At 50.6% G+C, this 27,190-nt stretch overlaps 1 protein-coding gene across 1 annotated transcript in view; it reads left to right on the forward strand.

Moving 5' to 3' along the window:
- The window catches only part of frmpd1a (FERM and PDZ domain containing 1a), a 264,403-nt gene that overhangs the window by 168,375 nt on the left and 68,838 nt on the right, over window positions 1-27,190 (forward strand). The window contains exons 6-8 of the mRNA XM_072517007.1: window positions 8,312-8,416; window positions 13,685-13,780; window positions 24,969-25,094. Of these exons, the coding sequence (XP_072373108.1) occupies window positions 8,312-8,416; window positions 13,685-13,780; window positions 24,969-25,094 (327 nt within the window). The remainder of the gene's footprint in view (window positions 1-8,311; window positions 8,417-13,684; window positions 13,781-24,968; window positions 25,095-27,190) is intronic.

The raw sequence follows: 27,190 nt of genomic DNA on the forward strand, positions 1-27,190 counted from the left end.
AGTCAGTGGGAGCACGACTGATCTCATCCTCATCTCCATTTACTCATTTTTGCTTAAAATCCCCGAGCACCCTTACGCAACAAAAACATACCAAGCTCAGTCCAGAAAATTCCAATTGACCCAGCATCCGTAGCATTTGGAGGAAATCATCTCCGATTTCCTGAAGTAAGCTTGCAGCAAGCCACCTGTGTACAGAGCTGGGATGGTGCTTTATTTTCAGTGAGCACTTGATGAGACTGGACTCTGGTCTACCAGTGACCAAATTCCACCAGTTCATGTCAACTGATGCTTCAATGGATATTTGCATTGTGTGACGTGGTGTTCTAGCCATACAATCAAAGGGGATTCGAGGCTACATGGGGTGCAGGTGGAGATGTGAATAAATAATCTCAGCATTCCCTAAGGTGGAACCAAAATAGTCAACTAAAGCTTCTACTTTTTAACACCGGCTGGATGTCCTCGCTGAAAGTGGACATTGGATGAGTTTTAGCGCCGTCCTGAGGGGAGAACCACACTGTTGGCAGTGAGATGTTGAGCCGAGATGCCATGTGTCCTCTCAGATACACATAAAAGATAGCGAGGTACAGTTCGAAGTCAAGAAGGAAACTTCTCCCTGGTGTCCTTGCCAATAGTTATCTCTCAACCAGTAGCACCAAAGCGAATGATCATCATTATTCCATAGCTTTCTTTTGATTCATTGGTGGGATGTGAGCATCTCTAATAAGGCCAGCTTTTATTGCCCATATTTAATTCCCTTGAGAAGGTGGTAGTGAGCTTGCTGCAGCCCATGTGGTGGTAAGTAAGGACGACAATACAAAAGTAATTAATTGCTGAGATGCAGCTTGAGACGTGCTTAGCTTCCGAAAGGAGCTACAAAAATGCAAGCCCTTCCCTTATTACAACTGATTGCATTTGTATCTCCGTGAAACTTTTGTCTCTACATTTTCAGTGGTAAAATTATTTCAAATAGGATTAAAAATATTTGAATCAGTGCAAGGCATCTTTATTTCAACACAATGTAGATGAAATGGGCGGGATACTCCAGTTTTCCAGCACGGCCGCCCCTGCCGGCAGCGTGATTCTCCGTTTCTGCAGCCAACCAAGGGATTTCCCATTGTGGTCACCTCATGCCCGTGGACGTGGGTGCACTACCGACAGACTGGAAAATCCGACGGAGAATTCTGCTGAATACCTTTTGTACAATATATTAAAATCTTACATCTGTACAAGTTTCCTGCCAACATTTCCCATTATAAATTGATGTGTCCTTATCTATAATGGAAATGTCCGGTGTGAGCTGCAATTACGCTACTGCAATGGCATCACAGGCAGGAGGGCGTAACTAGAGGCTGCCATATTTACATAGGCAATTTCCATTATAAATAATAGAAATGTAAAAATAAAGATAGAATGTTGACTTTGTAACAAGTTATGTATGCACATCCTGGTTTCATTGTCATTCACCCTATGTTCTTGACAATGTATTAAAAATCTTACATCTGTGCAAGTTTCTTGTCAACATTTTCCATTATAAATTTATGTGTCCTTATTTATAATGGAAATGGCCGGTGTGAGCTGCAATTATGCTGTACTGCCACTGCAACAGCTTCACTGGCAGGAGGGCGTAACTAGAGGCTGCTATATTTACACAGGCAATTTCCATTATAAATAATGTAAATGTAAAAATAAAGACAGAATGTTGACTTTGTAACAAGTTATGTATGCACATCCTGGTTCATAAGAATATAAGAACTAGGAGCAGGAGTAGGCCATCTGGCCCTTCGAGCCTGCTCCGCCATTCAACGAGATCATGGCTGATCTTTTGTGGACTTAGCTCCACTTTCCCACCCGAACACCATAACCCTTTATTCCTTTATTCTTCAAAAAAATATCTATCTTTATCTTGAAAACTCCATTGTCATTCACAATATGTTCTTGATTCTCTTGAAAGTTACACTGGATCTTGGCATTCTTTGTGCAATGCCAAGGGGGTGTGCAGATCAAAATCTTGGGACATGGAGGTGTCATACTGCAATTATTGCACCTCATTGGCTAAAATACGTAAGAATCAATATCGGCTTCAGGTGTACAGGTGGGAGGGGTAATTCCATCACCTGAATGGAAGGCAGAGTAGGCCAGAGTATCAGGACCACTGTGTTGTAACCCTGTCTACAATTGTGCTGTCTGCCAGGGTGACTCCCCACTGTCAGAATGTCGTCGCAGGATTAACCCCTGGAAGCTTAACCAGTGAACCAGAAGTATCTTAAGAAGAATAGGGGAAAAAAAGTGGAGAAATGACCTACATTATATAGATTTATTCACATCCTTGGGACGATCCCACGTGGCACCACATATACTTTAGAACTATAGCTTTAGTTTGTCATGCAGAGTGTGTATGGTGAGATAGAAGAAGAAATAAAGAAGACAAGGGCCGGGATTCTCCGCTATCCAGCGGGGCGGGCTGTACCGGCGCCAAGGAATGGCGTGTACTACTCCGGCTTCGGGCTGCCCGGAAGGTGCGGAATCCTCCGCACCTTCAGGGGCTAGGCCAGTGTCGGCGGGGTTGGCGCCGTGCCAGCCAGCGCCGAAGGGCCTCCGCCGGCCGACGCAAGTTGGCGCATGCGTGGGAGCGCCAGCGTGTTCTGGCGTGATCCCAGTGCATGCGCAGAGGGTTTCTCCGCGCCGGCCATGGTGGACCGTTACAGCGGCCGGCACGGAGGGAAAGAGTGCCCCCATGGTACAGGCCGGCCCACAGATTGGTGGGCCCCGATCGCGGGCCAGGCCACTGTGGGGGCCCGCCCCGGGGCCAGATCCCCCCATGCCCTCCCGAGGACACCGCAGGCTGCCCGCAGAGCCAGGGTCCGCCGGTAAGGACCTTGTTTGATTTACGCCGGTGGGACTGGCCGAAAACGGGCGGCCACTCGGCCCATTGTGGAGTGGAGAATCGCCGGGGGGGGGGGCACTGCCAACGGCCCCCGACTGGCGTGACGCGATTCCCGCCCCCGCCAAAAAAACGGCGCCAGAGAATCCGGCAGCCGGCGTCAGGGGGCGGGATTCACGCTGCCCCCCCCCGGCGATTCTCCGGCCCGGCGGGGGGTCGGAGAATCCCGCCCAAGATGTGAGGAAACCCTACACTAGGTCACCTTCAGCATTTGTCTCTTGCCATGATCACCACTTTGCCCCCTGCCTATGATGATCAGCAGCGGAGAGACTGGGGCTGTGATTCAATAGAAACATTTCTAAGTGTCATTTTGGGCGCAGTTGGCAGGGTGCTTCTCCACATCCGCGTTAGTGATATCACGGCCCGTATTCAACGGCACTCAGAGCCAAAAATGAGCCCCATGAGCTTCTCACCATTATTGGCTGTCTTGCTGTCTGATTCGCCAGACTTGCGCCTCAGCTTCTTGCCATTAACAAGAGGGAGCTGCTTTCAAATGCTCCCTCACCACTCACTCCCTGTCAATACACCTGCATGGCAGTGCGCAGACCTGCTCCTCGCTTTGGAGATGCTGACCTGACAAGGCTTCTCGATGCCATGAATGAGAGGCGGGGTACTCTGTTTCCCCGAGGGGGTCGGAGGACCAGCAGTAGGGTCAGCATTTCTGCCTGGGAGGCAGCAGCTGTCAGATCAGGCAGCATTACAAGGAAGACCACCGTTCAATGTAGGAAGAAGACCAACAACCACCACCGAGCTGTAAAGGTAAGTTATCACCTCTCTCTTGGCATCAGTCCCACCTGCCAACCCTCAAGTTCCCAAATCCGCCCCCACAAGTCACTAGCTGACACCTCGCACCTTCCCCTCATCCGACCTTTGTGCTTGGTCCTCTGAAGCCCCTGACACCCACCAGCACAACCTCTTCATGTCCAGGTGCGGTGCCGACACATGCCACCTGCTATAGACCCCGCTGACCCATCAGGCATGCTGCTCACAATGCCTTCTCTTTGTCCCCGAAGGAGAAGATAGCTCATAATAAGTGGGAAAGGACCAAGAGGAGGGGACGGGATGCAGGAGATCAGAGTCCTCACCCCCTATAAGGAATGGGCCCTGGAGATCTCAGGGTTGACCACGGAGAGAACAGTCACCGACAGCAAGGTTGGCCTGCGCCAGAATGGTGAGGATCCATTGCCTCTTTACCCAGATGACCTGTCTCAAGTGAGTTTTTCATGTCAGACAAAATAATCCATCCCGCTCACTGATCACATGTCCATTGTCTCGCAGGATCTCCATCTGATGAAGTCGGGCTATCAAAAGTCATTCACCCACCTGCCATCCAAGAGACCACCACGGAGCAGATCTCCGAGGAGACCGCCGGGGAGGCAGCACAGCTGTCGCCCCCAACTTCCACCAGCACAGAAACACACACCTTGATGGGTGCCATTTGTGGACAGGCTTCTGGGGCACAATCTGATGAACACCACACAGTTGCTGATGCAGGAACATCCAAGGGAGACACCAGTCGGAGGTCAGCTGGGACCCAGACCTCAACTGGATCCCAGTCAGATGCTGAGCCTCTGGGCAAGGTTCTCCTAGATCTGATGCAGATGACAGGACACGGCCGTGACATTCAGGAAGAGATGTCAGTGGCATTCCAGCGACTGTATAGCTGATTGGAGGAGTCCAAAAAGCTTTGGATGTAGGGAATGGTGCCGACAATGCGTGGCACTGAGGCCAACACTGCTAGGGTGGTGATCACAGTGGAAAACCTGGAGCACGACATCTGCGTCTCGAGTGGTGGTGTCCAAGGCATGGCTCAGCCGGACTCTACAGCTCCAGGCCCTCCAGAGGATGTCCGCCAAGGGCATCAAAGGCCACAGTGCGCAGAAAGCAGCAGGCTGCCTCCACCTCTGATGTACATCTTGCAGACACACCTAGATGTAGACTCGACCACGAAAGATCAAGAAGAGTTAGGAGCACTGAGTGGGCACTAGTGAGGTCACTGTCCTTAACTGGGGGAATGGAAATGTAAAATGTTCACTGTTAAAACATGTAACACCTGATACATGTGAAGCCTCTGTTACGTTCATCTTCACAACACCTCCACCCCCTGTTGTCCTCCGCTCCCACCCCACTCCCACCGTGCCCCAAGCACAGTGGTCGGAGTCCTCAAGCCCCCGATGCAGACCCCGTTCAGAGGATGGGTGTGAGTGAGCTGCCAGCAGAAAGACAGGAGTCAGACTTTTGCAGAAACTGAGGAGCACCAGAGCTAACCTCACAGTGAGTTGTCATCACTCTCCTGCTTTGACACCGGTGCCTCGCCCTGGAGTGATGTTGCACAGACCTTAGGAGGGTGGAACAGGGTGGTCGGCGAGGATGTGGTGTGATGGGGTGGGGAATGGGGGGAGGGTTGATTGGGGGGAAGGAAACATGGGGGAAGGAGGGAAATGGGGGAGGGGAGGGGGAAGGAGGGATTTGGGGCAAAGAGGGAAATGTGGGGGAAGGAGGGAAATGGGGGGTGGAGGAGGAATTGGGGGGAGGGTAATGGGGGGGGGATTGACTTGACGGACACAGCCTCATCCTATGAGAATCGGGAGACCATGAGGACCTTCTTGGAACTCTGTGTGAGTCAGGCCCTCACCGCCGCCTCTCCTCCATCTTCTGGCTCTTCCTTGGGCTCGTCCTCCAGACCCTCATGGTCCACCTCCTCCTCCTCTTCAGATGAGGCCGCATTTCCCTCCTCCACCTCCACCATGTCGCCCCACTGCTGTGCCAGGTTGTGGAGAGCAAAGCAGACCGCCACAAAATGGGAGACCCTCAGGGGGGGGTGGACTGCAGGGCACCACCAGAACGGTCCAGGCATTTTCAGCAGTCCTCTGCAGCGCTCAACGACAGCATGGGTGGCAGCATGGGCCTCATTATAACAAATCTCCCCATCAGTCCCAGGCCTCCACACCAGTGCCATCAGCCATGACCTCAGCGGGTATCCCTTCTCCCCCAAGAGCCAACCCGTCATCCTGGGGTGGTCCTCAGATCTCTGAGTGCCCCAGGATGTAGCTGTCATGCCTTCTCCCAGGGTAACGGGCACATACGTGCATGATATGGAGGTAGTGGTCGCACACAATCTGAACATTGAGGGAGTGGAACCCCTTCCTGTTAATTAAAGGCACTCTCTGATGCCCCGCTGCACGCAGGGTGACATGCGTGCCATCTATTGCCCCCTGGACCTGGGGCATCTCGGTGATGGCAGAGAATCCTGCCGCCTGGGCATCTTGGTGGGTCTGGTCCAGCTCAAAGGTGATAAAGCCTGATGCCCAGGCATCTGTGACCTCCCAGATGCACTTGTAGATTGTGAAATGCCAAACAGGTCTCCGCTTGAGCCCTGGAATGAACAGGTGGCAAAAAGGTTGAGGGCTGCAGTGACATTCATGGCCACCAGGAGTGGGTGTCCACCTCCTCCTCCAGGGGGTGGCACAGGTGCCACACTGTCTCTCTGCTGAGACTGTTCATCAACTTATTGAATGACCAGTGACACTTGTACATCCTCCTGAGCCTGATGGGCAGTCTTGTTTTCAGGGCGTCCAGTGGGGTGCATAGGGTGCCGCCTCCAGCCTAAGTCGTCGCTGTTGCCTTCGCGGGCATCTGGCCACCTCGGCCGCCACCAGCAATGTGACAGCAGCCACTTTGGGATAAACTCCAGCAGCCATTCTGGAATCTGTAAGGAATTGGAGAAGGAGATAGACCGACAATAGTTAGGGCTTTCATCCCGGGACCTCAAATCCCCCAAACCGCTCCCACCCTTATGTGTCCCGTCGTCTCTTAGAGTGTCATCCACTATTGGCGACCCTTGCACTGAACCCTTAACCCTGGCCACATTAGGAGCCCCTACACCCATATCCCAGACCTCTGCTGGGAACAATGGGGAGGCCATGCCCTCCCATGATCTGCATACATAACCTTTGGTCGCGAGAGGATCCCCAGTGTTGAAGGCCTACCCTTTGATGCTTGATTGTTAGCAGCTGCCTCTATGATGCTGATGCTCCTAGAGTTCAGGCACAACTGTTTACTTGACATGCTATGAACTAATCATCCTCTGAGACATGGCATGTGTGCCGTTGAGGAGGCACTTGAGAGTTGAGGAACGTGAAGTGCTCTCACAATTAACATGGCTCATTCCTCAGTTGAAATAGCCTTCAGCTGTGATGCTAGAGGCTGCTCACAGTCAAAGGGAGTGAAATTAACTTTGAGGATAGAAGCCACAGCATGGCTCTGTCCTGGACTGTCTGGTAGGACAGACAGGCGGCAGCTGTGGTTGCCCCTGTTATGGGTCTCCACAATATTTAAAGATGGCTTGAAGGCCTCACAGACGCAAAGCCCTTCAGTCCCCTGCCCAGAGGTGGTCCCTGACCTAGAATGCTTCAGCCTCCCAACCAGATCCAACCCCCTGAAGGGACCCCCCCGAGCAATGGGTCAGCAGCTCCGGTGCCCTTGAGCTGCATGCCGGAAATTGGAAATGGCTTCTCACTTCCCCGCAACAGCTATTGCGTCAGCTTCACTTTTTCAAAAGGCGTACTAAATGAGGCTTGCGTGATTTCTCGTTGGGGAGTCAGGTAATTCCTGGGAGGCCGCTGTATTCAACTTCAATCTCGCTAATGAGATGGAAATGAATGCAAATGAGAGTTAATGATATGCTCGCCATTTATGGGCGAGATGCAGAACTCGCCACCGGAAGTGGGCTGAGTGAATTGCAGTCTGGGTGGAGCCCGGCGCGAAGCTCGATTTTGGCCATTCCCGCTGCTTACCCAGCACGCCCCGATCTGCCATGGGCGCAATGCGATGGTTATGGCCTCCATCACTGGTAGCCTCCTGTCTTGAGTTGTGACCAGTCTTCTGTAAGAAAGGAGGGCAGATATTAGTGATAATCTTGTGAGGTGTTTAGAGTTGATACACAGTGTATAAGATGTGAGGTGTGGGGTTGTGAGTGTTGAATTAGTGGTGAATGTGTGAGTATAAGGTGAAGGATGTAGATTTAAGTCTAGTGCAGTGATTATCACAGGGTGAAGGGAAACAGGGGAGGGAAGGATAGGGAGTAGTGAGGCTGGAGGTGGTAAGGCTATTGAGCTTCTTTTGACATTACAGTAATGTCCTAGGAGTGAATCTCCTAGCACTGACCTCCTGAATAAATTTAACGTGCTGTCTGGGATCATGTAAACAGGCATATGCAGCGCACACTCCACCCTTTGTACTTCCATTTTAGGTTGTAATCAAACTTCTGGGACTCAGAACATTAGTGCAGGGATTCCCCTCGTACGTCACATTGTCGATGCTGAATGTCAGTGCTGTGACTGAAATCTAATGGTTTCTGTTTGTGTTCAGGGGCCCAAGTCATCATTCATCACTGAAGAAAAACGAGCCAGACTGAAAAGCAACCCAGTCAAAGTGCGCTTTGCTGAGGAAGTGATCGTCAATGGCCACACACAGGTTTGTGCCTCCCGCAGGAATTCAGCCTATTGACGGGTCCAGGCAGACCATCATTATTCTTGGTTTAGTCCCAACTAGTTTCTCGACAGAGCACTTTTTGCTTTTTCTATGAAACACTGGATACCTGATTGTCGAGATTGGATTGGATTGGATTTGTTTATTGTCACGTGTACCAAGGTACAGTGAAAAGTGTTTTTCTGCGAGCAGCTCAACAGATCATTAAGTACATGGGAAGAAAACGGAATAAAAGAAAATACATAATAGGGCAACACAAGGTATACAATGTAACTACGTAAGCACCGGCATCGGATGAAGCATATAGGGTGTAGTGTTAATGAAATCAGTCCATAAGAGGGTCATTTAGGAGTCTGGTGACAGTGGGGAAGAAGCTGTTTTTGAGTCTGTTTGTGCGTGTTCTCAGACTTCTGTATCTCCTGCCCGATGGAAGATGTTGGAAGAGTGAGTAAGCCGGGTGGGAGGGGTCTTTGATTATGCTGCCCGCTTTCCCCAGGCAGCGGGAGGTGTAGATGGAGTCAATGGATGGGAGGCAGGTCCGTGTGATGGACTGGGCAGTGTTCACGACTCTCTGAAGTTTCTTGCGGTCCTGGGCCGAGCAGTTGCCATACCAGGCTGTGATGCAGCCAGATAGGATGCTTTCTATGGTGCATCTGTAAAAGTTGGTAAGGGTTAATGTGGACATGCCAAATTTTCTTAGATTCCTGAGGAAGTACAGGCGCTGTTGTGCTTTCTTGATCGTAGCGTCGATGTGGGTGGACCAGGACAGATTTCTGGAGATGTGCACCCCTAGGAATTTGAAACTGCTAACCATCTTCACCTCGGCCCCGTTGATGCTGACAGGGGTGTGTACAGTACTTTGCTTCCTGAAGTCAATGACCAGCTCTTTAGTTTTGCTGGCATTGAGGGAGAGATTGTTGTCTCTGCACCATTCCACTAGGTTCTCAATCTCCCTCCTGTATTCTGATTCGTCGTTATTCGAGATCCAGCCCACTATGGTCGTATCGTCAGCAAACTTGTAGATGGAGTTGGAACCAAATTTTGCCACGCAGTCGTATGTGTACAGGGAGTAGAGTAAGGGGCTAAGTACGCAGCCATGTGGGGTCCCGGTATTGAGGACTATTGTGGAGGAGGTGTTATTCATTCTTACTGATTGTGGTCTGTTGGTCAGAAAATCGAGGATCCAGTTGCAGAGTGGGGAGCCACGTCCTAGGTTTTGGAGCTTTGATATGAGCTTGGTTGGGGTTATGGTGTTGAAGGCGGAGCTGTCGTCAATAAATAGGAGTCTGATGTAGGAGTCCTTGCTGTCGAGATACTCTCGGGGTGAGTGTAGGGCCAGGGAAATGGCGTCTGCTGTGGACCGGTTGCGATGGTATGCGAATTGCAGTGGATCAAGGCGTTCTGGGAGTATGGAGGTGATGCACTTCATGATCAACCTCTCGAAGCACTTCATTACGACTGAAGTCAGGGCCACCAGACGGTAGTCATTGAGGCACAGTGCCTGGTTCTTCTTGCCTGGATGTGCCCTGCTGGACTAGAACCAAGGCTGATGGGATTGGTGGGCATTCAAGCAACAATCATCAATGTACCAAGCAGGGAACAAAGAGGTGACGCACAAGCAACGTTCCCTATAGGACATGTGTATGTGTGGCTGCATGGTTCAACAAGTTGACCTTGCACAGCAAACAGAAATTAGAGGGACTATTGGTGGATACCCCTCCAGTATAGATTTCTATCAATAGGGTTCTGGGAAGGGATAATTTTGACCATGTAGCTGCCATGTATTCATATGTCTGTTTATGAACTTTATGATTATCCAGAATATCAAAAATTATCCAAATATCTTGTTTTGTGTTTTATGTGATAACACACACTGAACAATCAGTGACTGTTACTGCTTTGAAGCATGAAAGCATTTCCCACCAGCTTTTGAGCCCCTTGTTGTTTTAACAAGTTTGGTTGACTCCAGCACATATCACATTGGATCAACTATGGGCCGATTTCAGGACACTTAGACCGGTGCCTGTGTTCCGCTGGGACATGGAGAGGAATGGATGCACCAAGTTGGCTGAAGTTAAAAAGGCGACAAATTATTTTCTGCCTGCTTATTATATGAAACTAAACATGGTTTAATGACCTTGGCCAAGGTGACAACCACATCATGCCACATTCATAGATTATCATAGAATTTACAGTGCAGAAGGAGGCCATTCGGCCCATTGAGTCTGCACCGGCTCTTGGAAAGAGCACCCTACCCAAGGTCAACACCTCCGCCCAATCCCCATAACCCAGTAACCCCACCCAACACTAAGGGCAATTTTGGACACTAAGGGCAATTTATCATGGCTAATCCACCTAACCTGCACATCTTTGGACTGTGGGAGGAAACCGGAGCACCCGGAGGAAACCCACGCACACACGGGGAGGATGTGCAGACTCCGCACAGACAGTGACCCAAGCCGGAATCGAACCTGGGACCCTGGAGCTGTGAAGCAATTGTGCTATCCACAATGCTACCGTGCTGCCCTATACATTATAATGATGATCCTATTTACATATGGAGAACATCTTCTCCAACTGTACAATCCATCATATTTGGGTTGACACGGTGGCACAGTGGTTAGCACTGCTGCCTCACAGCGCCAGGGACCCAGACCCAGGTTCAATTCTAGCCTTGGGTGGCTGTGTGGAGTTTGCGCATTCTCCCATGTCTTGCACAGAAAGTTCAAAGTATCACCATTTATAAAACCTGACAGTCCAAACTGAGACTTGGGGACTAAAAAACACCTACTGTCAACACAACCGCTGTAACCATTGTCTGCAGGTGTGAACATCAAGCACAAGTGGGCCTAGGTAGAGTGTGCTTTTGGAGGGCCAGTGCAGACTTGATGGGCTAAATGGCTTCCTTCTGCACTACAGTTTCTATGGTTACGCTCCTCCCTGGAGCGTAGGAGGCTTAGGGGTGATCTTATAGAGGTCTATAAAATAATGAGGGGCATAGATAAGGTAGATAGTCAACATCTTTTCCCAAAGGTAGGGGAGTCTAAAACTAGAGGGCATAGGTTTAAGGTGAGAGGGGAGAGATTCAGAAGGGCCCAGAGGGGCAATTTCTTCATTCAGAGGGTAGTGAGTGTCTGGAATGTGCTGCCAGAGGTAGTAGTAGAGGCGGGTACAATTGTGTCTTTTAAAAAGCATTTAGATAGTTACATGGGTAAGATGGGTATAGAGGGTTATGGGCCAAGTGCGGGCAACTGGGACTAGCTTAATGGTAAAAACTGGGCGGCATGGACTGGTTGGGCCGAAGGGCCTGTTTCCATGCTGTAAACTTCTATGATTCTATGATTAATCCAGGCTTGTTGTTGGGCAGAATTCAGAGCAGGTCGCATGATCCCCTCTTTCTTCCATTTTACCATAAATTGAAGAGACAGTCCAGAAAAATCCTTTTAACTTTGTATTTGTAACAATATGTCTAGTTCTATAAGTTTATTGGATAAACATATGGATGATAATGGCATAGTGTAGGTTAGATGGCTTTTGTTTCGGTGCAACATCGTGGGCCGAAGGGCCTGTACTGCGCTGTATTGTTCTATGTTCTATGTTCTATGTCCACTTCTTCCTGGATGGGAAGTTCTAGTGTTTGGTACAAGATGATTCAGGGGATCGGAATAGCTGTATAAACAGGCAGGGATCTGCCAGGAAAGACCTCTGTTTAATTTTTTCCCTTTTCCACCCTCCACAACGGCCACTGCAGATGGGAATTCTGCTCCTAAGGTACTCCCAAAGTCCCCAGTGAGGGTTGAGCCCCAATTTAATATTGTTGCTGCAACGTTCCAGTCACTGCAGGGCAGCACACATGTTGAGTTCATAGCTGTGAGACTTAGTTACAGTAAGGAAGTGTGATTCCTCATCTACAGGAAGATTAAATTGACCAGAAATTGCGCAAAGAAATTACTTTGGAAAAAGGCTTGTACCCTCCAGGGACCTTCTTTGGTATCATTAGAATCTGTGGGGTTGATGGGTGGTCTCCTATCTTTGTGGGATTGCCAGGGTCCTCTGCTTCTTTCTGTTCAGGTTACAAAACTCAGCATGCACCAGTCATGGAATGGATGTTAGACACCTTGCTGCTCATGGCAAGGTGGCTGCTTTCATTTGTGCTATTACTTCTTCTTTGGATGTCTCTTTTATTCATTAATGGGATGTGGGCATCGCTGGCTAGGCCAGCATTTATTGCCCATCCCTAATTGCCTTTGGACTGAGTGACTTGTATTGGCCATTCGAGAGAACCTTTTAAGAGTCAGCCGGTTCCCTAAAGGGTATTAGGGAACCAGATGGGGTTTTAGGATAATCGGCAATGGTTTCATAGTCATCATTAGACTTTTAATTCCTGTTTTTTAAAAATTCAAATTTCACAATTTGCCGTAGTGGGATTCGAATGCGGGTCCCCAGATCATTACCCTGGGTCTCTGGATTATTAGTCCAGGGACAATACCACAATGCCACCGTCTCCCCATGATTTAACTGCCTCTCTGCATGCTTTGCCTGTGGAGTCTACTTTCCCTTCTCAAGAGCAACTGCGTGTCTTCCACTGGATCTGCCAACATCCAGAGCTAACGTCAGGCACCTCTGAGGCTGGAAGTGCTGAAACCTCAGCACAGGGAGCGCCTCCCACCCTAATTGCTTGTCTTCAGCATGGCCCCCTCCGTGCTAGTGACCTTGTTAGACACAATCTCTGTACAAAGCCCCAGGAAACCCCAAAGTACCTCTGTGCCTGATGGAGCTTTTTTAAGGATGTCCTGTGAGACTCCCGACAGAATGGTTAAGCATTTCTGGAGGCGACATCTACATGTGGACTTCTGAACAATATGACAGCAGGAGCTTCATGATTACCTGGGTGAAGGAGCCCAAAACTCCAGCAGACCCCAGTTGCCAGTACACCAGCCCTTAGCTGGCATGGTGCCATTGAATGCAAACTGTATAGAATTTCCTGTACTTTGCTGTGGGAGAGGTGTGGGTGGGCCAGTGATCTGTCTCCCTTCCCCCGGCCACTGGAATTTCCCACTCTCTTCGGAAGAGGGTTGAATTGTGGTGGCACTGGGTCCCATCCCATTTCCTGTCCCCTTTCTTCCCCCCCCCCCCCCTCCACTACCCTCCAGCATTTCAACCAAATATAAGGTGGAGACTGTTTGTTGTTGTGATTTTGTTTCTTTGTTGCAATAAATAATCCGAGAAATTTGTGCTTTGCTCCCCCCACAGGGTAACTCACTTCTTTTCATGCCCAATGTTCTCAAGGTGTATTTGGAAAATGGACAGACCAAAGCCTTTAGATTTGAGAAAAATACAACAGTGAAGGTAATGAAGGTTCTGTTGTGTGGTCTCCGCTTTGTTGATTTTGCCCAGAGAGACTTCTTTTAATTGACTTTATTGATTTCCCTTGGGAAAAACAGAACTCAAAATCTCAGTACAGTTGTCATTCGGCCTAACAGATGATAAAGCACCTCACCTGTCTCATTTATTCTGTTGCTGCTCAAGTTGCTGTCAGTGTGGAGTTTGCACATTCTCCCCGTGTGTGCGTGGGTTTCCTCCGGGTGCTTCCTCCCACAGTCCATAGATGTGCAGGTTAGGTGGATTGGCCATGATAAATTGCCCCTTATATCCATGGATCGACCGATTAGGTGGGGTTACAGGGATAGGACGGGGGAGTGGGCCTCTTTCTTTCAGAGGGTCGGTGCAGACCTGATGGGCGGAATGGCCTCCTTCTGCACGGTAGAAATTCTATGATTCTAAGTAGCATCACTGACACAGACGTAGGAGAGACATGGCAGTGGTGTTTTTTAGTTCTGTGCTATCTGCTCCTTATCTACATCACTGAAAATCTGATGAGGGCCATGCATTCTTGTCCACAAACTTCCTGTTGTCACAATTTTTGATTGTGCTTTTATGTCAACATATAACATTGTAAATTGCTATTCAAGATTTCTGTTTGAAAGCCACAATATTTGAACATGTTATGGCCATTAAGTCATTCAATGGATGTATTTCTCCCAAAAATAACGAAAAATTAAAGACTCAGATTCCTTGAGTGACCATGGAAATTGCCACAAGCTATTTTATATTGAATTGGATTTATCGTGCAGACGAGGTTAGATTCACCAATTCAATCATCCCTCTAGGAGTATGATTGATATGTATGCATCCAGTGAATGACTGGTTTCAAAATCAAGGAACTGACAGGGTGATTGAAATTAGTTAGACCCTTCTTTTGCTTCTTTACTTGTTCCATCACTATCCCGTTTCGCCTTGTACCATCACCCTTTTAATCTCACCAGTCTTCAAACCCATCACACACCACTTTTGTTCTTTCCTCCCCTCACTGCTTTCCCTGCCTTAGTACTCAAGTTAAAACCTGTTATATCTACAACTCTCTTCAGTTCCGTTGAAACATTGGGCGGGATTCCCCCCCACTGTGGTGTGTATTGTGGTGGTGGACGCGGCTCGTCATTGGCGGGATCTTGCAGTTCCGCCCCTGTCAATGGGGTTTTCCATTGTTCACACCCTCCACCGCCGGGGAACCTGCAGCGGGGGGTGGAGGGGTGGGGGGGGTGGCCATTGCTGGCACAGTGGGAAGATCCCACCAGTGGGAAGGATCAGAAAATCCCATCCATTGACTCTGTTTCTCTCTTCATAAATTGTCTGACCTACTGGCTATTTACAGCATGTCGAGTTCTTATTTCAGAGCTCCAGCATCCACAGTAATCACATTCTGACCTTCCCCTTATATTTAAATTGATCAATTGATTTTCTTTGGTTAATTTACATAACTTAACAACATCAGTGCCAAGAATTTGCATTTATGTTGTGTCTTCATTGTAACATCTCAAGATGCTTCACAGATATGTTCTGAAATAAAATGTGACAACGAACCATAAAAGGAGATATTAAAGCAAATGATAAAAATGTAGGGCTGGATTCTCCGATTTTGAGGCTATGTCCCCTCGCCAGCGTGGGGACGGTTGCATTTTACGACAGAAAAAATGGCATGATCATGAGTCACCCGACTAGTTCCACACTCGCTGGACATGATTCGGATCAGCAAATTTAAATGAGCCACTGCATTCACCAGGCGCCGGTAGTCAACGGCCGCACCTGCAAAACCTCAATCGTTGAGCATTGGTGTCCATAAACATGGACCGGGCATGACGACAGCTCGAGGGGTCTCACAGGCTATTAGGGGGCAGGGTAGTACCCTGGGACTCGGGCACCTTGGCATCACTAGGTGCCTGGGTGGCACTGCCAGGGTGTCAGAGGCACTTCCAGGGTGTCAGGCTGGCAATGTCAACAAGTGTGGGTGCCAGGTTGGCACTGCCAGGGTCGGGTCCAGGAGGAAGCCTTGCCCATTGGGGGATATAGGGGCCAATAGAAGGTTGGGTGAGTGAAAGGGTGACATCCAGAAAGTGGGGGGGGGGGGGGCGGAGGAAGGACCTGAAAAGGGCGGGGGGGGCAGGTGAAGAGATTGGTTCTGCCGGTCAAATGGCACCCGGTAGGAAATTGACTATAGTGTGGCCTTGGCTGGGAGAAACTCGCTGAGGCCCAAAAAAACGTCAAAGTGCCGGTGAATACTGGGATGAATCTTGGTGCTGTAGCCGCCAAGAAACACCCTGTCCAATATGCCCAAAACTGGATTTAGTTTCAAGTCCGTTGAATTGCGCCCATAGGTTTTAAGTTGTATACAGAAGGAAGAAAAAGAGGTAGAGGGGCAGAGAAGTTTAGGATCAGAATTCCAGAGTTGAATAAAGTATCAGCACCCGAAGACGTGGTGCAGTGAACATAGAACATACAGTGCAGCTGTATTGGGCCCATCGAGTCGGCACCGACCCACTTAAGCCCTCACTTCCACCCTATCCCCGTAACCCAATAACCCCTCCTAACCTTTTTGGACACTAAGGGCAATTTATCATGGCCAATCCACCTAACCTGCATGTCTTTGGACTGTGGGAGGAAACCGGAGCACCCGGAGGAAACCCACGCAGACACGGGGAGAACGTGCAGACTCCGCACAGACAGTGACCCAACGAGGAATCGAACCTGGGACCCTGGAGCTGTGAAGCCACAGTGCTAACCACTGTGCTACCGTGCTGCCCAAGTGTTTCAAATCAGGGAGGCAAAAGAGGTCAAAATGTTAAGAATTTTATCAAGGTGGCAGAATCACAAACTGAAATTTTATGACAAATAGTAGAATGAAAGGCATGATGGAACCAGGATACAGAAATGGATTGTCGAGGGAAAAAATGAAGTGGGCGGCACAATAGCACAGTGGTTAACACTGTTGCTTCACAGAGCCAGGGTGAAGCGTGGTACAGTTGCTCCAGTAGCCAGCCCCCTGACTGGACTTGGAACAACTGCTGGGGAGGTGTTTAAATGGTGAGCCCCACTGATTGCAGCCATTACGTCGTGGAGAGGCGAGTGAATCAGAGACAGGCTGTCATGCGTGTGAAAATGTTTTTTGCCAAAAGAGGCTGAACTGAACTAACATTGAGGCAACAAATACATTGTTGGCATTAAAGCCTTTGGAATGTCCTTTGGTCATGGAAGGTTGCTGTTTCTTTCTTTTCTTGAAATAAATTTAGAGTTGTTCTCTGTTCTATGTTCTACCCAATTCATTTTTTCCAATTAAGGGGCAATTTAGCGTGGCCAATCCACCTACCCTGCACATCTTTGGGTTGTGGGGGCGAAACCCACGCAAACACGGGGAGAATGTGCAAACTCCACACGGACAGTGACCCAGAGCCGGGATCGAACCTGGGACCTCGGCGTCTTGAGGCAGCAGTGCTAACCACTGCGCCACTGCTGTTTCTTTCTTTGCACATGAACAATAAATAAGACCAGGAAAATCGGTCAAAAATCAAGCAAAAAACAGAACAACAATTATCTCTGGAGGGAGGCTTGTTGGTCAACTTTTGTTTTTTTCGTGACTTCAAAGATAATATCCGATGTTATGTTAACTCACTGTATAAGGGGATGAAAGCATTTAAAAGCTAAGATAAAGTTTTTGAGTGGTAAGATTCTGCAGTGAACATCAAGATTCATATCTGATAACTGACTTAAACCAAAAACGCGGTTCCATTTCTGCCAGATAACGGATGTAGTGATTAAGAAAAGCTTTCAGAGCTTTTAGGCACTGACAGAACAAGATTGACGGTGGATATCAGCAGAAGGGAACAAGAATTATTGTTTATTTATCACAATGTACTTTAGACTGCCAATGGGAGAGACAAATGTGGAGATCATTTGATGGCCAGGAAAATCGGGTTGCATTGAGTTTGGACAGTGATTAAATTAAAGGGTTTGGACAGTGAATGGAGCAAAGGGAATGGACAGTGGATGGAACAAAGGGTTTGGAGAGTGGATGGGGCAAAGGGTTTAGACAGTGGATGGAGCAAAGGGTTTAGACAGCGAATGGAGCAAAGGGAATGGACACTGGATGGAGCAAAGGGTTTAGACAGCGAATGGAGCAAAGGGAATGGACAGTGGATGGGGCAAAGGGTTTCGACAGTGTTTGGAGCACAGGGCTTAGACAGTGGTTGGAGCAAAGGGCTTAGACAGTGGATGGAGCAAAGGGTTTAGACAGTGGATGGAGCAAAGTGTTTAGACAGTGGATGGAGCAAATGGTTTACATAGTGGTTGGAGCAGGAGGTTTGGACAGTCGATGGAGCAAACTGTCTAACAGTCGATGGAGCAAAGAGTTTAGACAGTGGATGGAGCAAAGGGTTTGGACAGGGGACAGAACAGGGTTTAAGCAGTGGATGGAGCAAACGGTTGACATAGTGGTTGGACAAAGGGTTTGGACAGTGGATGGAGCAAATGGTTTGGACAGTGGATGGAGTAAAGGGTTTGGACAGTAGATGGATAAAGCGTTTGGACAGATGATGCAGCAACAGGTTTGGACAGTGGGTGGAGCAAAGGGTTTGGACAGTGGATGCAGTAAAGGGTCTGAACAGTCAATGGAGCAGGGGCTTTAGGCAACGGATGGAGCAAACGGTTTACATAGTGGTTGGAGCAAGGGATTTGGACAGTCGATGAAGCTAACAGTTTTGACAGCGGATGGAGCAACGGGTTTGGACAGTGGATGGAGCAACGGTTTGGACAGTGGATGGAGCAAATGGTTTGGACAGTGGATGGAGTAAAGGGTTTGGACAGCGGATGGAGCAAAGGGTTTGGACAGTTTATGGATAAAGCGTTTGGACAGATGATGCAGTAACTGGTTTGGACAGTGGATGGAGCAAAGGGTTTGGACAGTGGATGCAGTAAAGGGTCTGAACAGTCAATGGAGTAGGAGCTTTAGGCAACGGATGGAGCAAACGGTTTACATCGTGGTTGGAGCAAGGGATTTGGACAGTCGATGGAGCTAACAGTTTTGACAGCGGATGGAGCAACGGGTTTGGACAGTGGATGGAGCAACGGTATGGACAGTGGATGGAGCAGGGGGTATGGACAGTGGATGGAGCAATGGGTTTGGACAGTAAATGGCGCAACGGGTTTGGTCAGTGCATGGAGCAGGGGGTTTGGACAGTGGATGGAGGAGGGGGTTTGGATAGTGAACGTAGCAAAGTGTTTGGACAATGGATTGAGCAAAGTGTTTGGAGAGTGAATGGAGCAAAGTGTTTGGAAAGTGGATGGAGCAAAGTGTTTAGACAGTGGGTGGAGCAAAGGGTTTGGACAGTGAATGTAGCAACGTGTTTGGACAATGGATGGGGCAACGGGTTTGGACAGTGGACGGAGCAAAGGGTTTGGACAGTGGGTGGAGCAACTGGTTTGGACAGTGGATGGAGCAAAGGGTTTGGACAGTGGGTGGAGCAACTGGTTTGGACAGTGGATGGAGCAGTGGTTTGGATAGTGAACGGAGAAAAGTGTTTAGACAGTGGTTAGAGCAACGGGTTTGGACAGTGGATTGAGCAAAGGGTTTGGACAGGGAATGGAGCAATGGGTTTGCACAGTGAATGGAGCAAAGTCTTTGAACAGTGGGTGGAGCAAAGGGTTTGGACAATGAATGGAGCAACAGGTTTGGACAATGGATGGGGCAACGGGTTTGGACAGTGGACGGAGCAAAGGGTTTGGACAGTGGGTGGAGCAACTGGTTTGGACAGTGGATGGAGCAAAGGGTTTGGACAGTGGGTGGAGCAACTGGTTTGGACAGTGGATGGAGCAGTGGTTTGGATAGTGAATGGTGAAAAGTGTTTAGACAGTGGTTAGAGCAACGGGTTTGGACAGTGGATTGAGCAAAGGGTTTGGACAGTGAATGGAGCAATGGGGTTGGACAGTGAATGGAGCAAAGTCTTTGAACAGTGGGTGGAGCAAAGGGTTTGGACAATGAATGGAGCAACAGGTTTGGACAATGGATGGGGCAACGGGTTTGGACAGTGGATGGAGCAACGGGTTTGGACAGTGAATGGAGCAACGGGTTTGGACAATGGATGGGGCAACGGGTTTGGACAGTGGATGGAGCAAAGGGTATGGACAGTGGGTGGAGCAGGGGGTTTGGACAGTGGATGGAGCAGGGGGTTCGGACAGTGGATGGAGCAGGGGGTTTGGATAGTGAATGGAGCAAAGTGTTTGGAGAGTGGATGGAACAAAGTCCACAAAGAAAATGCTGGAAAATCTCAGCAGGTTTGGCAGCATCTGTAGGGAGAGGAAAGAGCTAACGTTTCGAGTCCAGATGATCCTTTGTCAAAGCCGTATCGATAGTTAGGAAATGGGTAGTGGGGGAGGGGTTGGTGTGGGAGCTGATGGAGGCGGCATCTTGCAAAGGCACGAGTCTCAAGGCTTTGTTAACGGCACCTCTGCCATTCTCGCCGGCTCGGTACTTTTCTCTCCCTACAGATAGAACATAGAACATAGAACAATACAGAGCAGTACAGGCCCTTCGGCCCACGATGTTGCACCGAAACAAAAGCCATCTAACCTACACTATGCCATTATCATACATATGTTTATCCAATAAACTTTTAAATGCCCTCAATGTTGGCGAGTTCACTACTGTAGCAGGTAGGGCATTCCACGGCCTCACTACTCTTTGCGTAAAGAACCTACCTCTGACCTCTGTCCTATATCTATTACCCCTCAGTTTAAAGTTATGTCCCCTCGTGCCAGCCATATCCATCCGCGGGAGAAGGCTCTCACTGTCCATCCTATCCAACCCCCTGATCATTTTGTATGCCTCTATTAAGTCTCCTCTTAACCTTCTTCTCTCCAAAATGCTGCCAGACCTGCTGTGATTTTACAGCATTTTCTTTTTTGTTTCAGAAACCAGCATCCGCTGTAATTTGCCTTTATCAAGGATGGAGCAAAGGGTTTGGACAGTGAATGGGGCAAAGGGCTTGGGCAGTGAATGGGGCAAAGGGTTTGGACAGTGGATGGAGCAAAGGGTTTGGACAGTGGATGGAGCAAAGGGTTTGGACAGTGGATGGAGCAAGGGGTTTGGACAGTGGATGGAGCAAAGGGTTTGGACAGTGAATGGAGCAAGGGGTTTGGACAGTGGATGGAGCAAGGGGTTTGGACAGTGGATGGAGCAAAGGGTTTGGACAGTGGATGGAGCAAAGGGTTTGGACAGTGGATGGAGCAAGGGGTTTGGACAGTGGATGGAGCAAAGGGTTTGGACAGGGGACAGAGCAAAGGGACTGGGGAGTGGATTAGGGGTTTGGACAGGCGGTTTGCACAGGGGTTTTGGACAGTGGATGGAGAAGGGCATTGGACAGTGGATATAGCAAAGAGTTTGGACAGTATTTTGGACAGCGGGTTTAAACGGGATTTGGATAGGGGGTTTGGACAGGGGATTTGGACAGGGGGTTTGGATAGGGGGTTTGGACAGGGGGTTTGGACGGAGTTTGGACAGGGGGTTTGGACAGGGGTTTGGACAGTGTTTTGGACAGGAGTTTGGATAGGGGGTTTGGACAGTGTTTTGGACAGGGGTTTGGATGGGGGGTTTGGACAGTGTTTTGGATAGGGGGTTTGGACAGGGGTTTGGATAGGGGGTTTGGACAGTGTTTTGGATAGTGGGTATGGATAGGGAGTTTGGACAGTGTTTTGGATAGGGGGTTTGGACAGTGTTTTTGACAGGGGTTTGGATGGGGGATTTGGACAGTGTTTTGGATAGGGGGTTTGGACAGGGGTTTGGATAGGGGGTTTGGACAGTGTTTTGGATAGGGGGTTTGCACAGGGGTTTGTATAGGGGGTTTGCACAGTGTTTTGGACAGGGGTTTGGATAGGGGGTTTGGACAGGGGTTTGGATAGGGGCTTTGGACAATGTTTTGGATAGGGGGTTTGGATTGATGGTTCGGATAGGGGGTTTGGACAGTTTTTTAGACGGGGTTTGGATAGTGGGTTTTGACACGTGGTTTGGACAGGGGGGTTTGGATTGGTGGGTTGGATAGGTGGTGTGGACAGTGTTTTAGACAGGGGGTTTGGACAGGGGGGTTTGGATAGGGGGTTTGGACAGGGGGGTTTGGATAGGGGGTTTGGATAGGTGGTGTGGACAGGGGGGTTTGGATAGGGGATTTGGACAGGGGGTTTGGATAGGTGGTGTGGACAGGGGGTTTGGACAGGGGGGTTTGGACAGGAGGTTTGGATAGGTGGTGTGGACAGGGGGGTTTGGATAGGTGATTTGTATAGGGGATTTGGACAATGTTTTAGACGGGGTTTGGCTAGTAGGTTTGGATAGGGGGTCTGGACAATGTTTGGACAGGCTTTTTTTTTTTGGACCCGTACCCCAGTGAGAGTCAGTGTGTGTGGGACCCGTACCCCAGTGAGAGTCAGTCTGTGTGGGACCCGTACCCCAGTGAGAGTCAGTGTGTGTGTGACCCGTACCCCAATGAGAGTCAGTGTGTGTGGGACCCGTACCCCAGTGAGAGTCAGTGTGGTGTGGGACCCATACCCCAGTGAGAGTCAGTGTGTGTGGGACCCGTACCCCAGTGAGAGTCAGTGTGTGTGGGACCCGTACTCCAGTGAGAGTCAGTGTGTGTGGGACCCGTACCCCAGTGAGAGTCAGTGTGTGTGGAACCCGTACCCCAGTGAGAGTCAGTGTGTGTGGGACCCGTACCCCAGTGAGAGTCAGTGTGTGTGGGACCCGTACCCCAGTGAGAGTCAGTGTGTGTGGGACCCGTACCCCAGTGAGAGTCAGTGTGTGTGGGACCCGTACCCCAGTGACAGTCAGGGTGTGTGGGGCCCGTATCCCAGTGAGAGTCAGTGTGTGTGGGACCCGTACCCCAGTGAGAGTCAGTGTGTGTGGAACCCGTACCCCAGTGAGAGTCAGTGTGTGTGGAACCCGTACCCCAGTGAGAGTCAGTGTGTATGGAACCCGTACCCCAGTGAGAGTCAGTGTGTGTGGGACCCGTACCCCAGTGAGAGTCAGTGTGTGTGGGACCCGTACCCCAGTGAGAGTCAGTGTGTGTGGGACCCGTACCCCAGTGAGAGTCAGTGTGTGTGGGGCCCGTACCCCAGTGAGAGTCAGTGTGTGTGGGGCCCGTACCCCAGTGAGAGTCAGTGTGTGTGGGACCCGTACCCCAGTGAGAGTCAGTGTGTGTGGGACCCGTACCCCAGTGAGAGTCAGTGTGTGTGGGACCCGTACCCCAGTGAGAGTCACTGTGTGTGGGACACTTTGGGACGTCCCGAGGGTGGAGAGGAGCCGGAGAGATGGGGGGTGGCGTCTCTTTCAGATGTGACAGTGGGTGTGGGGAATCCGGTAACTATTTGTGACACATTTGTGACTCCAGCCCCACGGTAATGCGATTGGCTGTTAAGAATGTCGTGGCACCCACCCTCACCGGGCACCCCCACCCTCCCCGGGCACCCCCACCCTCCCGCCGAGCACCCCTACCCTCCCCGGGCACCCACCCTCCCCGGGCACCCCCCACCCTCCCCGGGCACCCCCCACCCTCCCTGGGCACCCACCCTCCCCGGACACCCACAATCGCCGGGCACCCCCACCCTCCCCGCAGAGCACCCACCCTCCCGCAGAGCACCCCCACTCTCCCCGGACACCCACCCTCCCCGCAGCGCCCCCACCCTCCCAGACACCCACCCTCCCCGCAGCGCCCCCCCGCCCCTCCCCCGCAGGGCACCCACCCTCCCGCAGCGCCCCCACCCTCCCCGGACACCCACCCTCCCGCAGAGCACCCCCACCCTCCCCGGACACCCACCCTCCCCGCAGCGCCCCCACCCTCCCCGAGCACCCACCCTCCCGCAGCGCCCCCACCCTCCCCGGACACCCACCCTCCCCGCAGCGCCCCCACCCTCCCCAGACACCCACCCTCCCCGCAGTGCCCCCACCCTCCCCGGACACCCACCCTCCCCGCAGCGTCCCCACCCTCCCCAGACACCCACCCTCCCGCAGAGCACCCCACCCTCCCCGGACACCCACCCTCCCCGGGCACCCCCCACCCTCCCCGGGCACCCACCCTCCCGCAGAGCACCCCCACCCTCCCCGGACACCCACCTTCCCCTCAGGGCCCCACCCACCCCCTTCCCCGCAGGGCCCCACCCTCCCCCTTCCCCGCAGGGCCCCACCCTCCCCGGACACCCACCCTCCCCGCAGCGCCCCCACCCTCCCCGCAGCGCCCCCACCCTCCCCGCAGCGCCCCCACCCTCCCCAGACACCCACCCTCCCCGCAGGGCACCCAGTTGCCCCTTGCCCGCCCACCCTTCAATCTTCGGGAAACCCTGCCCATCTGCCCGGGACATTCGGCAGTGAAAGGCTTCACGCCACAGCACCCCGTCACCCCTTGTGAGGGCTGAGTGGAAATTTCATTCCCCCCCCCCCCCCCACCCCTTTGCCCTCTGTCAATGCCCCTGCTGGGACACCTCACCAGGGGCTACACCCTCAGCACCACCCCCCTCCCCTCCTCGCTCCTCAAATACTGACTCTCGATTAACTCCACTCAGCTTCCAGCATCAAGCACAATGCCCCTTTAAGAAGGGCTGGTCCAGGGTCAATACGAAGGTCAGCAATAAGAGTTCCCCCTCCCTCCCTCTCCCTTGGGCTGTGCAATAGGAAGTTGTTGAATCCTCCACGCTGTCTCTCTCTCTCTCTCTGTCTCTCTCTCTGTCTATCTATCTATCTCTCCCCTCCTGTCGGACAGGCTTTTTTAATAGGGGGTTCTGACAAGTGGCTTTGACAGAAGGTTGGGCAGTGGATGGTACAGGGGATTTGGTCAGTAGATAGAGAAGGATGTTCAGACAACGAGTAGTTTAACTGATGTAGACTGTGGATGGAACAAGGGTTGCAGACTGTGGAGTTTGCACTTGATCTCTCAGTGGGTAGAGTAGGATGTTAGGAATATTTTAGAGCCGTACTTTGTCTTTTTCTTTCTGGAAAGTTCTTGGTTAGGAGTCTTCTGATATGGAAAGAATCCTGTGTGAATGATAGATTAAATGCTGTATTTTCTATGTTCTATGTTCTATGTTCTAGCATTAGTGCTCAAGTAGATCACATGGAAAATCATAAAGGCAATAAGAAATGAATTCCACCCTTTTGTTCTTTAATTGACAGGATATCATCCTAACCCTGAAATCCAAGCTCTCCATTCGCTGCATTGAACATTTTGCTCTTGCTTTGAAGGAACGATACAGTGCCACCAAGGTGTATCTCTTACATGATGATGAGATCATTGAGCAGGTAGGATGAGGACTCTACATTGGGGACATTAAGGGATGATAGTGACAAGAGTTTGCAAGCTCTTATAAGCTGGACAGTTGTGGTTGCGGGCATCGAACATTTGGCGGGGGATAGTGAGAGGGGGGGTGGAACATAGGGTCTCGCTCTATGTGGATGACTTGCTCCTTTGTATAACAGACCCTTTGGGGGGATTGCAGGAATTATGGGGACACTGGAGGAATTTGGCCAGTTCTCAGGTTACAAGCTGAATATGGGCAAGAGTGAAGTTTTTGTGATCCAGTAAAGGGGGCAGGAGGGGAGACTGAGGGAGATGCCTAAATTTGGGCAGGGTGATTGAGCAAATGAAAGGGGACTTCCGTAGGTGGGATGTGCTCCCACTGTCATGCGGGGAGGGTTCAGACTGTGAAAATTATAGTCCTCTTGAGATTGCTGTTCGTGTTTCAGTGTCTTCCAATTTTCATCCCCAAGGCATTTTTTAGGAAGTTGAATGTGGTAATATTGGTTTTTATATGGGCCAGGAAAGCCCCAAGGGTGAAGAAGGTCCTTCTTGAGTGGGGGCACGGGGAGGGGGGCTTGGCCCTTCCGAACTTTGTTAATTACTACTGGGCGGCTAATATATCGATGGTTAGGAAATGGGTAGTGGGGGAGGGGCCGGTGTGGGAGCGGATGGAGGTGGCATCTTGCAAGGGCACGAGTCTGAAGGCTTTGTGGAAGCATCTCTGCCATTCTCGTCGGCTCGGTACTCCACAAGCCGAGTGGTAGTGACAGGCCTGAGAGTGTGGGGGCAATGCAGGCAGCACATGAGGCTGGAGGGGGCATTGGTGTGGGCACAAATCTGTGGCAATCACCAGTTCGCTCCGGGTGAGGGGGTGGGGGGGGTGGATGAGGGCTTCAGGAGGTGGCAGCAGGCAGGGATTGTGAGCTTTGGGGATCTCTTCATGAAGGAGGGTTTCTCGAGCCTGGAGGAGCTAGACAAAGAGTTTGAGTTGCCGGGGGGAATGGGTTCCGGTACTTGCAAGTGCAGGGCTTTGTTTGGAGGCAGGTCCCGGGCTTCCCTCGCCTCTGCTAAGGGGGCTATGGGATAAGGTGGTGTAAAAAACATGGATTGGGAGGGGAGGGTCTCGGAAATATAGAAGGAACTGATGGAGTGGGAAGGGGTTCCAATTGGGGAGTTGAAGAGGAAGTGGGAGGAAGAGCTGGGAGGGGAGTTGGAAGTCGGGGTATGGGAGAAGGCCCTGAGGAGAGTCAATGCATACTCATTGGGTGCCAGGCTTAGCCTGATCCAATTCAAGGTGGTCCACAGGGCTCATATGACTGTTTGTTGAGCAGGTTTGTTGAGGAGGTGGAGGACAGGTGTGGGCAGTGTGGGGGAGGTCCTGCGAATCATGTGCACGCGTTCTGGGTGTGTCCGAGGCTGTGAGGGGATTTTGGCAGGGATTTTCAGATGTCATGTCAGAGGTCCTGGAAGGGAGGGTGACTCCGAGTCCAGAGTTGGCAATATTCGGAGTGTTGGAAGATCAGGGAGCGCAGAGGGGGGAGAGAGGCCGACGTTTTGGCCTTTGCCTCTCTGGTGGCCCAGAGACAGATTTTGCTGGGATAGAGGGACTTGGAGCCTCCAAAGTTGGGGGTTTGGGTCAGTGATATGACAGGATTTCTTAGACTAGAGAAAATCAAGTTTGCCTTAAGTGGTTAATTACAGGGGTTCACTCGGAGATGGCAGCCGTTCATCGACTTCTTCAAGGAAAATTGACCGTCAGCAGGAATGCGGGGAGTGGGGGAGGGGAAAGGAGAGGCATGGAAGTGATGAATAAGCGCTGGGAATCTAATGTATGGGTAGTTAGGGTCTAATGCGGGTGCGGTGTTGGGTATGTTATTGTGGGGGGTTTATGTATGTTGGATTTCTTTGTTGTTTAAAATGTTAAAATTATAAATCCCTCAATAAAATATTTTCTTTAAAAAAATATATATTTTTATTCAAATTTGTTACATATTTTCAACAAACCCCCCTCCTTACAGAAAAAAGATAAACAAAGAACACATAAATAAACATCTTACAACTACATCACGAATTCCCCCAATATACAAACCCCCCAATA

This window comes from Scyliorhinus torazame, chromosome 9 (assembly GCF_047496885.1).
Source record: "Scyliorhinus torazame isolate Kashiwa2021f chromosome 9, sScyTor2.1, whole genome shotgun sequence".
In the NCBI taxonomy this organism is placed as follows: Eukaryota; Metazoa; Chordata; class Chondrichthyes; order Carcharhiniformes; family Scyliorhinidae; genus Scyliorhinus; species Scyliorhinus torazame.